This window comes from Podarcis pityusensis, assembly GCF_964106645.2.
Source record: "Podarcis pityusensis genome assembly, chromosome: 15".
Lineage (NCBI taxonomy): Eukaryota > Metazoa > Chordata > Lepidosauria > Squamata > Lacertidae > Podarcis > Podarcis pityusensis.
The window spans coordinates 23751755-23766214 of NC_138040.1; the positions used below are offsets into that span (position 1 = coordinate 23751755).

At 46.6% G+C, this 14460-nt stretch overlaps 1 protein-coding gene across 2 annotated transcripts in view; it reads right to left on the reverse strand.

The window, feature by feature from the left end:
* POU2F3 (POU class 2 homeobox 3) overlaps window positions 1–13961 on the reverse strand; it is a 96404-nt gene extending 82443 nt beyond the window's left edge. Inside the window, exons 1-2 of one of the 2 annotated variants that reach the window (XM_080983631.1) lie at window positions 13766–13961; window positions 1643–1711 (exon numbers count right to left, since the gene is read on the reverse strand). In XM_080983631.1, coding sequence (XP_080839757.1) covers window positions 1643–1711; window positions 13766–13793 — 97 coding nt within the window. In that variant the 5' untranslated portion in view covers window positions 13794–13961. The remainder of the gene's footprint in view (window positions 1–1642; window positions 1712–13765) is intronic. The other variant, XM_080983629.1, reaches the window with a different exon arrangement.
* Window positions 13962–14460: the final 499 nt, after the last annotated feature.

The window sequence follows — 14460 nt, forward strand, 5'->3', positions numbered from 1 at the left end:
TGGTGTTTTTTTAAACACACACACACACACACACATTGTGTAACCCTTGAAACCCTCCCTTGTATCACCTTCTTTACTGCCACACAGCACATTCTTTGCAGTCCTAAATAGCCATGAAAATCTCACTGAGGGCCAACAGCGCCAATTTGGAGTGAGGGGGAAAATGTCTGAATGCCCTCACTTTGTGCCAGTTAGAGATCATGCACTGAATATGATGATGTGACCATGAAGTCTTGCCAATTCTGATGCAGGATAATGTGACTGATAGCAAAAATAAAAATAAAAATCTGTTCCCTGCCCTTCCTATCCACACAGAGCCCTCAAGGCAGATAGTAATATTCATTCACGAACACCTGGACAACAATGGCAACTGTGTACACACTTAACCTGGGAGTAAGGACTTGCTGACGAGTAGACATCATCATGTGAAACAGAGACCTCCATTCCCTTCACAGAGCTATTTCTCGAAGTGGACTAGCAATCAATCCCTTTTCCTAGGGAGCTCTGGGAATTGTAGTACTGTGAGGTGAATAGGAGACTCCTAACAACTCTCAAAAACACCCTTAACAAACTGCACCCCCCAGAATTCTTTGGGGAAGCTATGACTGTTTAAAGTGGTATGATACTTTCTTAAAGGTATAATGCAAGTAGGACCTAAATCTAAGAAAGAAAAACAGAGAGAGGTGGGATGGGAAGTGCCAATTCAGGTAAGGCACAGGTGACATAGAAAAGTCCGGTGGGCCAATATACTAGCCCAGGAGTAGATGATTTCCCACCCTGTGCTAAGATTTAGACCTGGCAGAAACTTAGTATGCGATACAAACACACCTTTTGTGTTTTGCTCCGACGGAAAAAAAAGCACAAAATTTGATGTGACATTTTCAGTGTGAGCTTAAGTGTTCTAGAGTTCATCTCTGGACAAAGAGCAAGCAAATGTTTCGCTAGTTTGAAAGATTTTCCGTTTGACTGGTGTGATACTTAGAGGTATAAACAGTCTCCAAATCTAGATCCCCAAGAAACTGAACGACAACAGAAGCAGAATACTTCCTTGGAGATGAGGGACAAAATCATGGCTGGTAGGCTGTTTTGCCAAACACTCTGTGTGAGTCAGCTGTGGGCCTGACACCACTTGTGGGTTTTCAGTGTTAAAAGACAGAGGCCCCCTAAGCCTTTTGAAAATAGCACTTATTCATCCGGAAGGAAACAGCCCTGCATTACGAAAACTGCTTTGACCTTAATAACCCACAAAGGGGTTTCCTTGTTCTTGTTTGGGCTTTATTAACACACTTTTAGCATGACAGGATGACCTCACCTTGCCTGGGTTTCTGATGGTTAAGATGGTGATATTGCAACCAGCCAAATCATCTGGATGGGTTGCTTTTGAGCTGGGCCAGCATGGAGACTTTGGCCCAAGCGGGAAGGTTTAGCGGGAAACGGGAGAGGTTTGTCTGGTTCATCTGTTTGGTTGGGGCCGTATATCACTGAAATATCCAACGGGAATCTTTAAACTGGCATTACAGGGATCAAAACCACCTCTAATGAACTGAGAAACATGTGCCCTGCTCTCCTTTTGAACTCCACCTGCCAATGCCCTGAGCTGGAACTAAAGCCCAGGGGACTGGCAAAAGAGAAACTGTCTTACCAGGTTCTATGTGACTGCCTTCATGCTGCGAATCTGTGGAATCTGCCACATCGCCACTCATCTTGATATCTAAAAATGTGAAGCAAGCTGGTTTTAATAGCAGAGCATGACCCACCCCCCACACCTGTGCCTCTTCAGTGAGTGTGTCATTATAATAATATACCACCAAGCTTTTGAATTCCCAATTCCTACACATCCAGCCTCAGGAATATTCATAAGCTTGGGCAATGCTGTGCCTTCCTCCCTTCTGTGTCTCTCCCCTCTCCATTCATCTTCTGTGCCTTCATTCATCTTTTGAGACTTCTCCTTCATTCATTTTCCTGATCATAGCGTCAGGCAAGATGGATGGCAAAGGCTGGAGAACAGGAACAGGCCTTTCCAGATGGGCTTTCCATCTTGAGACTGGGGAACCCCAGGAGGAAAAAAACTGCTCCATGATGGCACCTTGAGCATAAGAGCCAGGAAGCATGATTCTCCCTAATGTAGGCATTCGGCTGATATCTAAGGTACTGCAAATCGTTCAGCGGACCAAACCTTAGTGATTAGAGCATCTGCTTTGAATGCAGAAGGCCTCAGGTTCAATCACTGGCATCTCCAGGACAGGCTGGAGGAGACACTTGACTGAAACTCTGGAGAGCTGCTACCAGTCAGTGTAGACAATACTGAGATGGACCAATAGAGGGACCATTTTGCCCCCACTCGATCTGACATTGGTCTTTCCTTCATGACTATGATTTTAAGCAATTTACCCTTGAAATTACTGTCCCTGCTGCCAGAGACCTGGATTCCAGATCTTCATTTACCAGAGTTCACCATGTATGAATTTGGAGGCTTGCGACCCATCACAGAATATGGGCGGATTCAGATGCGGGGAATGTGGCATTTGTTTTCCTGATTATAATGCTGGCACTTCTATCCTATTTCCTAACATTCCTTTCACTCTGCAGTACCTGTTGCATTGTGGAACGGTGGCTTTTTGACTGATAAACTGGCACACTGTACTAAATTTCATTCACACTGGTGGTGCAGCACAGTAACAGAAGTCACTCAACAACATCACTACTCCTCTGTCTTTTCTGCACATGCCTGCTTCTGCTTCCCCATGAAAACACCAATGCACTTCAAGACCCTGCATATCACCCCAGATTTTGTCACTTTACTCCCTCAATTTTCCTGGTTAAGGGGGCTGCAAATGGAATTAAAAAACACAGGAATGAGTACTGAACATTCACTATATTCCATTACTTTGCTGCAAGTGGCTTTTACATGACGTGAAAGTTCAACTATAACACGAAAATTAATGGTTAGGGAAACTTCGGGGACAGGGAATGAACTGCTGTGTGAATGCAGCATATGTCCCACATATTGGGAGCGGGTGGCGCTGTGGTCTAAACCACTGAGCCTCTTGGGCTTGCTGATTAGAAGGTCAGGAGTGCCAATCCCCGTGACGGAGTGAACTCCCATGGCTCTGTCCCAGCTCCTGCCAACCTAGCAGTTCGAAAACACACCAGTGCAAGTAGATAAATAGGTACTGGTGTGACAGGAAGGTAAACAGCATTTCTGTACACTCCAGTTTCCATCATGGTGTTCTGTTGTGCTAGAAGCAGTTTAGTCATGCTGGCCACATGACCCGGAAAGCTGTCTGTGGACAAACGGCGGCTCCCTTGGCCTGAAAGTGAGATGAACGCTGCAACCCCATAGTTGCCTTTGACTGGACTTAACCATCCAGGAGTCCTTTACATTTACCTACAGGTATGTCCCACATTTTCTTCTCAATGGGTATAGAACCAGGTGCAGAAAAGAAGAAGCCCACATTTAAATAAACCTGGATAGCTTTGGAAGGGCACTTTTAACTCTTTGCATCCTAACTGGAAGAGTACTGGGTTTTTGTTGAGTTTTTTTTTTTGTAAGAAACAATTTGCATAAGCTTCCACTAGCCAATTCCCTGGAGGGTTTTTTGTGTGTTTTTTTGAGAACAGGAGACTGATTTGCATCAGTTAATAACACTATTTATAACACTCGCTCGCCCTGTGCCTGTTCTCTGCGGTTTTGCCAGGTGAGCTCTCCATTAAAGAGACATCACTCGGAATCAGGCAAAACTCCATGATATGTAATTGTTCTCGTCAAACATACCAAGAAGGAGATAATTGACATAGCGTTTTTTCATATCCCCCGCATGTTACAAGACCGCAGAGAACCAATCCAAGGATAACAAAAGATAATCTGAAGGTTTAGGAAATGAGAAGGGTTGACAAAGGAGCTTGAAAGAAGTATCAAAGCTCCATCCCGGAGGAGTATGACTTGTGGCAGCTTCAAATCTTGCTAAAAATGATGAACACAGGAAGCTGCCATTTACTGAGCTGGACCATTGGTCCATCTAGCCCAGTATTATCTACAGTGACTGACAGCAGCTCTCCAAAGTTTCAGGCAGGACCATTTTTCTCAACCCTAACTAGAGATGCTGGGGATTGAACCGAGTCCTTCTGCATGCAAAGCAGATGCTCTATCCCTAAGCTACAGTTCCTCCCTTTTAAAAATCGGTACTTGTGGGATGGGCGAGACAATGCTTTTTTCATGCCTTCTCACATGGAACAGTTTGGCAGGCCAAGAGGACTTCAAGGGCAGCCTTCCAAGCATCCCTATTTTCCAGTTTCCGATTTGATCCTGGAATGTCCCGCTTTTCTGTAGGACATCCCTATTTTCATTGGAGAAATGTTGGAGGGTATGTATCAGATCCAGGCCTGGAGCTATCCAGACCAGATTCCCTAGTCAAGGGTCTTGAAATGCATAGGTAGAAGGTCTTGCACTGTGGACAAACAATGGTCATGATGCCAGGCTCTGAGGAGGTATTTATCCCAGTTCTGGCCAGTCCAAAGGCTTCATATTGCCTGCCAATCACAGGGGCTGATGTCATACACAGAGATACAACTATTCCCGTTCTAAGGCTTAGGGGCCTCACCATACACACTCACTCCTAGGTAGCTCACTGCATGGAGTTCCTGTGCCAATTCATGGATTCCTGGGGCAAGTTCTCAACAGCATGAATATCATTGAATAAACCCTGAATTTGGTATCTGGCTTATTAGCGCTCTGGGTAAGTAAAGGTAAAGGGACCCCTGACCATTAGGTCCAGTCGTGACCGACTCTGGGGTTGCAGCGCTCATCTCGCTTTATTGGCTGAGGGAGCCAGCGTACAGCTTCTGGGTCATGTGGCCAGCATGACTAAGTCACTTCTGGTGAACCAGAGCAGCACACGGAAACGCCGTTTGCCTTCCCGCCAGAGCGGTACCTATTTATCTACTTGCACTTTGATGTGCTTTCGAATTGCTAGGTTGGCAGGAGCAGGGGCCAAGCAACAGGACCTCACTCCGTAGCGGGGATTCGAACCACCGACCTTCTGATCGGCAAGTCCTAGGGTCTGTGGTTTAACCCACAGCGCCACCCATGTCCCTTGCGCTCTGGGTACTTGTACACAAAGCATTCACCAATATGGTGGCAGTCAGATCCAGATCCAGAGAACACTCATATACACTTGAAATCTCCTGCTGAGGCAGGGGATGATTTAATCGAGGACATAAGAACACAAAAAGAGCCTGAAACACTGGAGAAGGCAATAGCTCAGGGGGTAGCATATCTGCCTTGTATCCAGAAAGTGCCAGGTTCAATCCCCCTATTGCCAGATACAGCTGGGAGAGACTCCTGCCTGAAACACTGGAGAGCTTCTGCCAGTCAATGTAGTCATTATTGAGCTAGATGGACCAACATTTCAACTCAGTACAAGGGAGCTTTCTATTTTCCTATACTGTACTTCCTCTGGAGATGAAGGTTTCATTTATCCATTAATGGTGGTTGGCAGACCGAACCTTTGCCATGAAGCTGCCTCATCTAGTTGTAATGTAACCTCAAGACTGGACTACTTCAATGCACTCTGTGTGGGGCTGCCCTTGGGTCTGGCCTGGAAGTTTTAGCTGGTACCGAATGCTGCAGCTAGACTGGTGATAGGAACTGTCTACCACCAGAACATGACACCGGGGTTGAAAGCACTGGTTTTCCATCAGGTACTGGGTCTGGTTCAAGACTCTTATACTGGTGTACAAAGCTGTAGATAACTTAGGCGTAGTAGGTCCCAAGTCAATCACTGAAACAAGAAGTTGTGCCTTCAGTTGTGGGTCCACCTCTGTGGAACTCCCTCCCACTAGAAGTCAGGCAGCCACTGGCACTGCTGAGTTTCAGGCACCTGTTAAATCCAGCTTATTTCAGGAGGCCTTTCCATCACAAGAGTTCCTCTGATGTTTTAATTTATTTTTCTCAAGTTCTTTGTTTCAGCCACAAAGCTTACTGCACGATCCTAGGCCATTCACCGCCTCTCAGCCTAAGCCTACCTCACAGGGTTGTTGTGGTGATAAAATGGAGAAGGGGAGAATCATGTAGGCTACCTCTTGCTCCTAGACCAACCCCCTGCAATGCAGAAATATGCAGCTGTCCCATGTGGGGATCGAACTTGCGACCTTGGCGTTATCAGCACCATGCTCTAACCAACTGAGCTACAGAGACTTGTGCTAAACACACCAGAGCTATTGCCAACTTCAGGAACCCCAGTTGGAGAACATTCAGCCCAGGAACACCTGCTCTCAGTCCTGGCCTGGCCCTGGTACAGAGAACAGATCTCTGATCGGGATATGCCTGGAGCTCTTGCCAACCTGCCCGATGTAATTAAATTGGATCTAACATCAAACAGCCTCGTTACGGTAACTGGAGGATGGTGTCACGTGTAGCAAGACTAGCCAACCGCCCTGGAATTCCGACTGTGCAAACACCTTCAGACCTGAAGCTATAAGCCAACTGAACTGCTGGAAATGTAGGTTAGGAAGTGGGTCTGGCCCAAGAGGGGTTTGCTGGCTTGACACACCAGAGCCAGTTTGCCAGAGGTGGGAAGGGGGACCTTTTCTTCTCCTGCCCATTCCTCCTGGCACCGTCATTGCATGAGAAATCCCAAGTGGAAAGTGAGATGCAAGTTCTTCCTAAGGCAACTTCAGTGCCTTTGAAAGGGAAGAGCTGGCCCTCAATGTCTTGCACAACCAAGCCAGACTAGTCAGTTTCATTACCACACAGAGCAAGTTTCGCCCATCAGCATTCCCACACAGCAACCTTGCTTCAGTTGGACTGCAAGACAAAGTGATTCTGCAAAGCTAAAGAGGAGCAGCGAGTAGGCTTTTTTAATAATAATAAAAAAAAAGCCTGCCACTACCTGCACTGCAGAAGAGGCAAGCAACCTTTCAGTTTGACATAAAAAAACTCGAAAGTGAGTGGCCCCTTCAAGCCAGAGGATTTGCTACAAGCCAAAGAGCAGAAGGTGGGGAAGGGGGCTGGTTTTGACATTTTTGCTGTTGCCTTCTGTCCTACCAAAGAGGACCAAAGCAGGATTTCACTTTGAATTTTATAGAAAAATCTCTCAAAAGTGACTTGCCTCTTCAGCAAATGGAAATACTTCTGGCTGTTCAACACTCCCTCACCCCCTGCAACGCTTTCCATCACAGTCTCTTGGGGCCCACCTGAAAGTGTACCAAAACTACTGACGATCCCCAGAACACATTAAATGCCCAACCAACTTTGTCAAATCTGGCTCAGCTGGAATTGACCCCACACATGTCTACTCACTCCCATTAAGTTCAATGGGATTTATTCACAGGTAAATGAGTAGAGAGTTGAAGGAATAAAGTTCTGTAAGGTGAGATATTCATGTTACCAATTAGCAGGTGGCTTTCTTCTGTCATTTCTGTGCACTGTCGATGGTTTCTCTGGCTACCTACTGCATTGTTAGTCATTAGCCCAAAAGCATGGTGAAAGAACACTTTAACATGAGTTCCTTGTTTCTTGCCAAGGCAGAGCAAAATGGTGGTTTGCCTCACACTATTCACATAGGAAAAGTCCTCAATCTCCAATTCCAGTTAATCTTCCTACAATTGTTTTAAATTATCCATAAGGCATGTTTCAGAATATAAGGAAAGCTCATATATCTGAGAGGTCAAACCCTTTGTATGGTTTCCACTGGAAATCTCCTCAAAAACCTCAAAATCGAATAATTTTCTGCTAACAATCTCTTTTACTTTGTTTAAAAACATTCCAATGTAGCTTTTCAGGCAACAACAAAAAGCCCATCATTCCCTTTATTTCCGATGTTCAGGTGTGAGTGCCGATTCTAATATAGCTGAAATAGAAACATCCACATAGAACTGGGTTGAAGTAGTACAAAAATATTTGGGGATGGGAATCTTCAGTGTGATGAGAAGGGCCCCTCCCAAAAAAACAACATCCCAAGCATGCACATTGGCCACAGAATGCTGGCTAAATGTTGAGTGGGAGAGAAAATGGAATGGAATGACCTGGAGGAGGGCAGGGCTAGCTGGCTGGCTGGCAGGCATACTAAACACTAGCACTCTGCACTGCAAAATTTTGTTGCAGGTCCCACTCATTCACCACTCTGTGCCTTTGTGTCTTTCCACCATGGGAGACAGTGGCTTGACAAACAGCCCCAAAGATAAGTGGATTTCTTTGGGATTTGCCTCTGTCTGTACTCTGCTTCTCCATAATCTAAGAGAATTTCTAAAATCAAATGCTGGATTTGAACAGGCACACTTTAGCATCTTGAATGAAGAACACCAGAACCACATAGCTGTTGACCCCTGCCAATGACCCATCCATTCCGCAACCTCTGTTTCCCACAGAAGCCAAACAGATGGTTCCAGAAAACTCACACGCAGGGCATTAAGGCAGCAGCCCTCTCCCACTCATATTTGTAAGAACCCTGCAGGATCAGACCAAAGTCCCATCTAGTCCAGCATCCTATTCACACAGCCCAAATGCAGAACCTGAGCACAACAGCACGTAGAACATAGCCTTATCCCCCATAAATGTGCCTAATCCTCTTAAAAAGTTATTTCCAGGTTCCCATCTCCCTCTGTATTGATCTAACACTGCATGGGGGGAGACTGCTATCTTGATGCGATTGTGGTTGCACCTTTTCGTATGACATTCCACTGACTGTCATATGAGTTCCTGCACATTAGGGGACACCTGACAAAAATGAATCTTTATGCAATTATGTGTACAAATTACATTAAAGCCAGCTTTCTTGCAGTGTTTTTTCAAAGCACGCTGCAAGAGCACTGAAAGAATTAAGTAAAGGAATCGACCAATTAGTGTGGCAGCAATCAATTCCCTGGAACTCCTTGCCTATTGATATTAGGCAAGTGCCTTTGTTTTGCTTCCTAAAATCCTTTTTCTTTAGGAAAGCCTAACCAGGCATACCATTTTTATTACGTGTGCTTGTTACTTAAATAGTTGAGTTTAATCAACAATTTCATAGAATCATAGAATTGCAGAGTTGAAAGACACCCAAAGTGTGGCCTAGTCCAACCCCCTGAAATGCTAAAGAGCTCCTGATAAATAGCCACTCAAGCTCTGTTTAAAAACTTTCAGTGAGTGAGGGAGAGGCCATCACCTTCCCAGGTAGTCCATTCCACTATTTAGCAGCTCTTACCACCAGAAAGTTTCCCCTGATGTTTAAATGGAATCTTCTTTCTTGTAATTTGAACCCATTAGTTTGGGTCCTCTCCTCCGGAGCACCAGAAAACAAGCTTGCAGCATCCTCCATGTGACAACCCTTCAGATATTTGAAGATGGCTATCATATCAGCACTCAGTCTTCTCCAAGCCAAACATACCCAACTCCCTCAACCCTTCCTCATAATTTGATGTATATAATCATGCCTGATAGTTTTCAGTTTTGAATTTTATGAGCATTTTTCTTTTCCGTACATGCAGGCTCCCCCCCCCACTAATTGGTATATAAATCTCATGGGATAGATAAAATAACTAAATAAGGGGAATGGAAGCTGTAGCAAACTAAACCGGCACACAGAATTCAGTACCTAATTGGGATTCATTTACTTTTTAAAGAAATCCCCAGATGAATTGGAGGTTTCCTAAGGCACTGGCTCCAGTTGAGAAACAGGACCAAGTTAACAGAGAACAGCAAAAACCTTGGTGAAATTTCAGAGGCCTCCCTCAAGAGCACATGGCGATGCTTGTGGCAGGAATAAACTTGGGACTTCGCAGCTTATCGATACCAAACCACTTAATCACCAAATGATACTAGTTGTCTAAGGATTCTTCTATGGATATGTCTAAGCTATAAAACTAAAGCACCCTCCTTTTCAGGGATACTCTTGTGTGGTCAATGGGCTCGCTGCTATCTTGAAAATTACGTTGCTTGGCTAAATAAACAAGTGCCGAATATTCAAGTTTCTGCTTCCCCACCATTTAATAATTTCACGACAAACGTACGGAAGACAAAAGCCACTGGAAGCATTTCACAGTGCCGTGGGAAGCTTAGTTGTGCAGGATTTTCACAAACACAACACTGCAATGTTTGCCAGCACGTAGGATTCTGATGTTCACATATCCAAGATCACATCTCCTTCTTCTCCACCTCCACCACGAGGGCCAGCTGCCGTGTTTGTGATAAGGCTTAGAAGATTCATGAAAGAGATAGCAGTTCATCATACGGAACATGGTTAAAATAGGGCATTCACTCCCCCAGGAAGTAGTGATGGCCCCCAACTTGCATGGCTTTCAAAGAGGATGAGACAAATTCATGGAGGACAAAGCTATCAAGGGCTACTAACCCTGGGGACTATGTTCTACCTCCACTGTCAGAGTTCTGGATTCTGGTTGCTGGGAACTGCCGGAGGGGAGAGTGCTGTTGTGCTCAGGTCTGCTTGAGGGTTCCCCACAGGCATCTGGTTGGCCACTGTGAGAACAGGATGCTATACTAGGTGGGCCATTGGCCTGATCCAGCAGGCTCTTCTTCTGCTCTTATAGCTAATATCTTTCCTGCCAAACTCTATGGATGCTAGTCAGCTGGCACGCTCCCAGTTTCATGCCATACCCTTGAGCTCATGTTTCTAAATTAGTTGCCCTTCCTTCCTTTGAACATGGCAAGGCAAAACTCAGAGTGCTGCCCATGGCCAAGTGAAATCTCCACCGAGAGAAAGTTACCTGTGAGCGCAGGAAAATAGGTTGTACTTCCTGAGTTACACAAACACACACATATATTCATGAACCGTTAATGTGTTGACAGCTCAGCTGATTCGGAGATAGTCCTAGAATTCCTTCTTTTCTAACCAACTCGTTGCTATGGGTTCGTCTTAAAGAAAGCCTAAACAAACTTTAGCAAAGGCTATTCAGTATTATTTTTATTATTGCAAACCAGCGGCTCCGTAGGCATATAAGTATGCAATAAAAACCACAGCCAAACATGAAACATTTCAATGGTGACCTTAAGTCAGGAATGGGGAACCTGTGACCTTCTTGATGTTCTTTGGACACTCAAATGCGGAACATAGGAAGCTACATTATAGCAAGTCAGTACTGCACTGACTGTCAACGGCTCTCCAAGATTTCAGGCATGGATGTTCCCAGCACTGCCTGGAGATGCTGGGGATTGAACCTGGAACCTTCTGCAGGCAAAGCAGATGCTCAACCCCTGAGCTACAGTCTTTCCCAGTCACCATGACCAATGGTCAGGGAAGACATGAACCTCTAGAGGGCCGCAATTCCCCCTCCCCTGCTTTAAAACAAAACAGCTTTAGCAGGCAGACACGGGGAAGGAGCTCTAGAGATGTGACGCCACCACAAATAAGACCCAGTCAATGGTGGCTGTCCCACATCTCTTGGGAAGGTGGGGGAATCAGAAGATGAACTATAACAAAATCCTCGCCTAATGGGCAGGTTCATGCAGTCCTTCCCATGATGTGTTAAGAGGAGGAGTGGACAACCTCTGCCCCTCCAAATCCCATCAGCCACCATAACTAAAGGTCAGGGATGATGGGAACTGGAGTCAATCTAAAGGACTAGAAGTTGCCCAGCTGCAGGCCTTCCAAGTGTCCCTATTTTCCAGGGACAGTCCCAAATATACAGAAGGAGTTCCGGTTTCTGATTTGATTCCAGAATATCCCGCTTTTCCTTAGGATGTCCTTATTTTCATTGGAGAAATGTCGGAGGGTATGCAGCTGCAGTTCAGGGCTTCTAGGCCCAAACCAGCCCTTTAAAACTGGGAATGGGAATAAACAGAAAGCCTGGAAGCAGGGCTGAAATGTGTTCCTAACAGCCTCGCAGCTGTGTTCTGAACTGGTTGCAGTGCCTGGGAAGACCTGTGTGAAGCACATTGAGAAATCTGGTGCGGGTGTTATTGTGGCCAACTCGCATGTTGCATCATGCTCAGCCTTTCGCTCAAATATTTTGCTCAGGATGCTGCTGCTCAGGTCTGTGACCTTGTGCTGCCAGCGAGAAAGCAGCCTGCGGCAGGTCAGTGTCCTGAATGGACAAACAAGGTTGAGAATGTCCATTTTGGATTCAGTGTAAAAGAGAAACCACTGGCTGCCCACAAGCAGCTGTGCTATGAAGCCAACTGCAGATGCCTGATATCTCTTAAGCGACATGCGCACCAGACGTTTAAAGCACATGATGTTCCCACCCCGCAAAGAATCCTCTGTGAGAGGGAAACCACAGTTTCCAGGATCCTCTGGGGAGAAAGCCATGTACTTCAAATGCACATTAAATGTATGGCATGCCTGCAACCGTATGGAGATGCCCGGATCTTTGAACAATGTGCAGTCAAGAGGATTTGGCATCACACAGCACTGAAGCTCTGAAATGAGATAGCTGATTACTGTGCCACATGTGCAGGGCTAAAGTGTGAGATTGGTAGGAATACCCCCTGAGCTGGGAATCCAGGAATCAGCTTGTCCCACATCTAAATTGTGTCACCTTTTATTATGCACCGTGACACCCCTCTCCTCTATTATCCAGAGTGGTCTGAAACATCTGGGAGCAGAAGGTCAGCAAAGGTTGGTTCCCCATCCTTCAATTCAAAAGTGCGAAAGACAACATCTCCACCCCCTGACTCCAGTTGTGTGGGATTTCCCTCTGTGAGGCTGGGAAGCTGGTATGGATTGCTTTGTCACAAGGGGGAAAGCACTCAGCACAGGCTCAGGAGCTCTGTTGATGCTTTGCATTCTCTCAGTTGTCAACCACAGGCTTCAAAGCATAGCTTGGGTTAGACTGGGGGGGGGGGGAATTGCCTAGTCCTCAACTAGGTCTTCCTCCAGCTTTTAATTTATCTAGGTACACAGGGAAGCTACATAACACATGCCAGACCATTGGCCCATCTAGATCAGTGCTGTCTGCACTGAATGGCAGCTGCTCTCCTGGATTTGAGATGAAGTGTTTCCCAGGAGGCCAGGGAGGTTGGGATCAGCTTTAAAAAAAACTGTATCTTAAAAAAGATCAGCTCAAAAGAAAAGAAAAGGAAAGAAAAGAAGAAAAGATGAGTCTTCCTTTCCTTATCTATAGCCACACACAGCAAGAAGCTGCCAAAGACAACAACCCGGCTGGGTGTGTGGACACAAGGAAATCTGCCTCTGCCTCTGTTTAAATCTACAAGTTTCTCTGTCTGCCTTCCTAGCCATCATCACACTGCATGCTGCTGCCTCTGAGCCAAGGTTTTGCTCCGGAACTACGGTATTTTTTTAATCTGTGCCAGTTGAGGACAGTCTTGGAAGGAGAGAGTATTCCCGGGCATGTGCAGACATCAACTTGCAGAGTCTACCGCCCGCAGCGGCCCCTGCATTCCTTAGAGCAGAAAGGATGGGGAGAGAGCCTTCGGGTCAAAGGGCACGATGGCCACACTCAGCTCCAGGGCCTGTCAGATTTTGATGCTTCTGGGTCTCCCTGGCTTAGGCTAAGGTAGCATTCTAAGTCTGATCTTTCTCTCCTCCCTGTTCCACCGGAGCTGATTCCTAACAGCACAACCCACCAGCCTCACCTGATCCAGTTGCTGTTCTCATTCCCCCACCCCACACACAAACAGGCATGTGCAGATCAAAACAGTGAGAGATCAGAGCAAACAGGAGCCTGTTTGGGGTGGAACTGACGGATCCAGGTGCCCCGAGGGGCTTTCTCAAGGGTAAAGCTTGGAAGCCAGCCTCCTTCCCCAGCCATTCCAAGAGAACAAGTTGAGCCATCCTGCTCCCTCTCCGCCTCGCCTCCGGAGGGCCCTTACCTGCGTGCCCCGGGTCCAGATTCACCATCCTGCCGGCTGAGAAGTACCTGCCGCAACCTGGCCAGCCCCCGCCCAAAGTGGTGGCCCGTGGGGTTGCCAGCTTCCCTCTGCCCCCTCCTCCAAGATTCCCCCCTTGCTGCTGCTGCTTCCTCCTCTCTTGCCAGCTGCTGCTGCTGCTGCTGCTGCTCCTAGCACCTCTGGCTCAGCAATGCTTCTTGCCACACTGAGGCAGGTGAGCACATTGCCCTGCTGCGACCGCACCCCCTTCACACTACTCATCTTGGGCAACAGGGATGATGGTTTTTTTATATATATTATTATTAAAAAACAACACACACACATCCTAGGAACCTGGCAGGGGGCCCATGCAAAGCAGGCAATTTGCATATTAGTAACCTCACTTGGGCAGAGTCCCTGCAGCACTGGCAGAAGGGAGGTGTGGCAGGAGAGAGCATGGAGGTGTGTGTGTGTTTATGTGCGGGTTGGAAAAGCAGGCAACTCCCCCCCTTCCGACCACACACACACACACACACACCCTCAAACTCTGTTTGGGATACGCTGCAAAGAAGGATCTCTCCTTGCAAGATCTGGGGAGGGGGAAGAAGTGTGCTGGAGCTCACCCATCTGATTTTTGGAAACAGGGGTGGCCTCTTTCCCTCTTGGAAAAGGGAGCCTTGGCTCATGTCTGGACACGT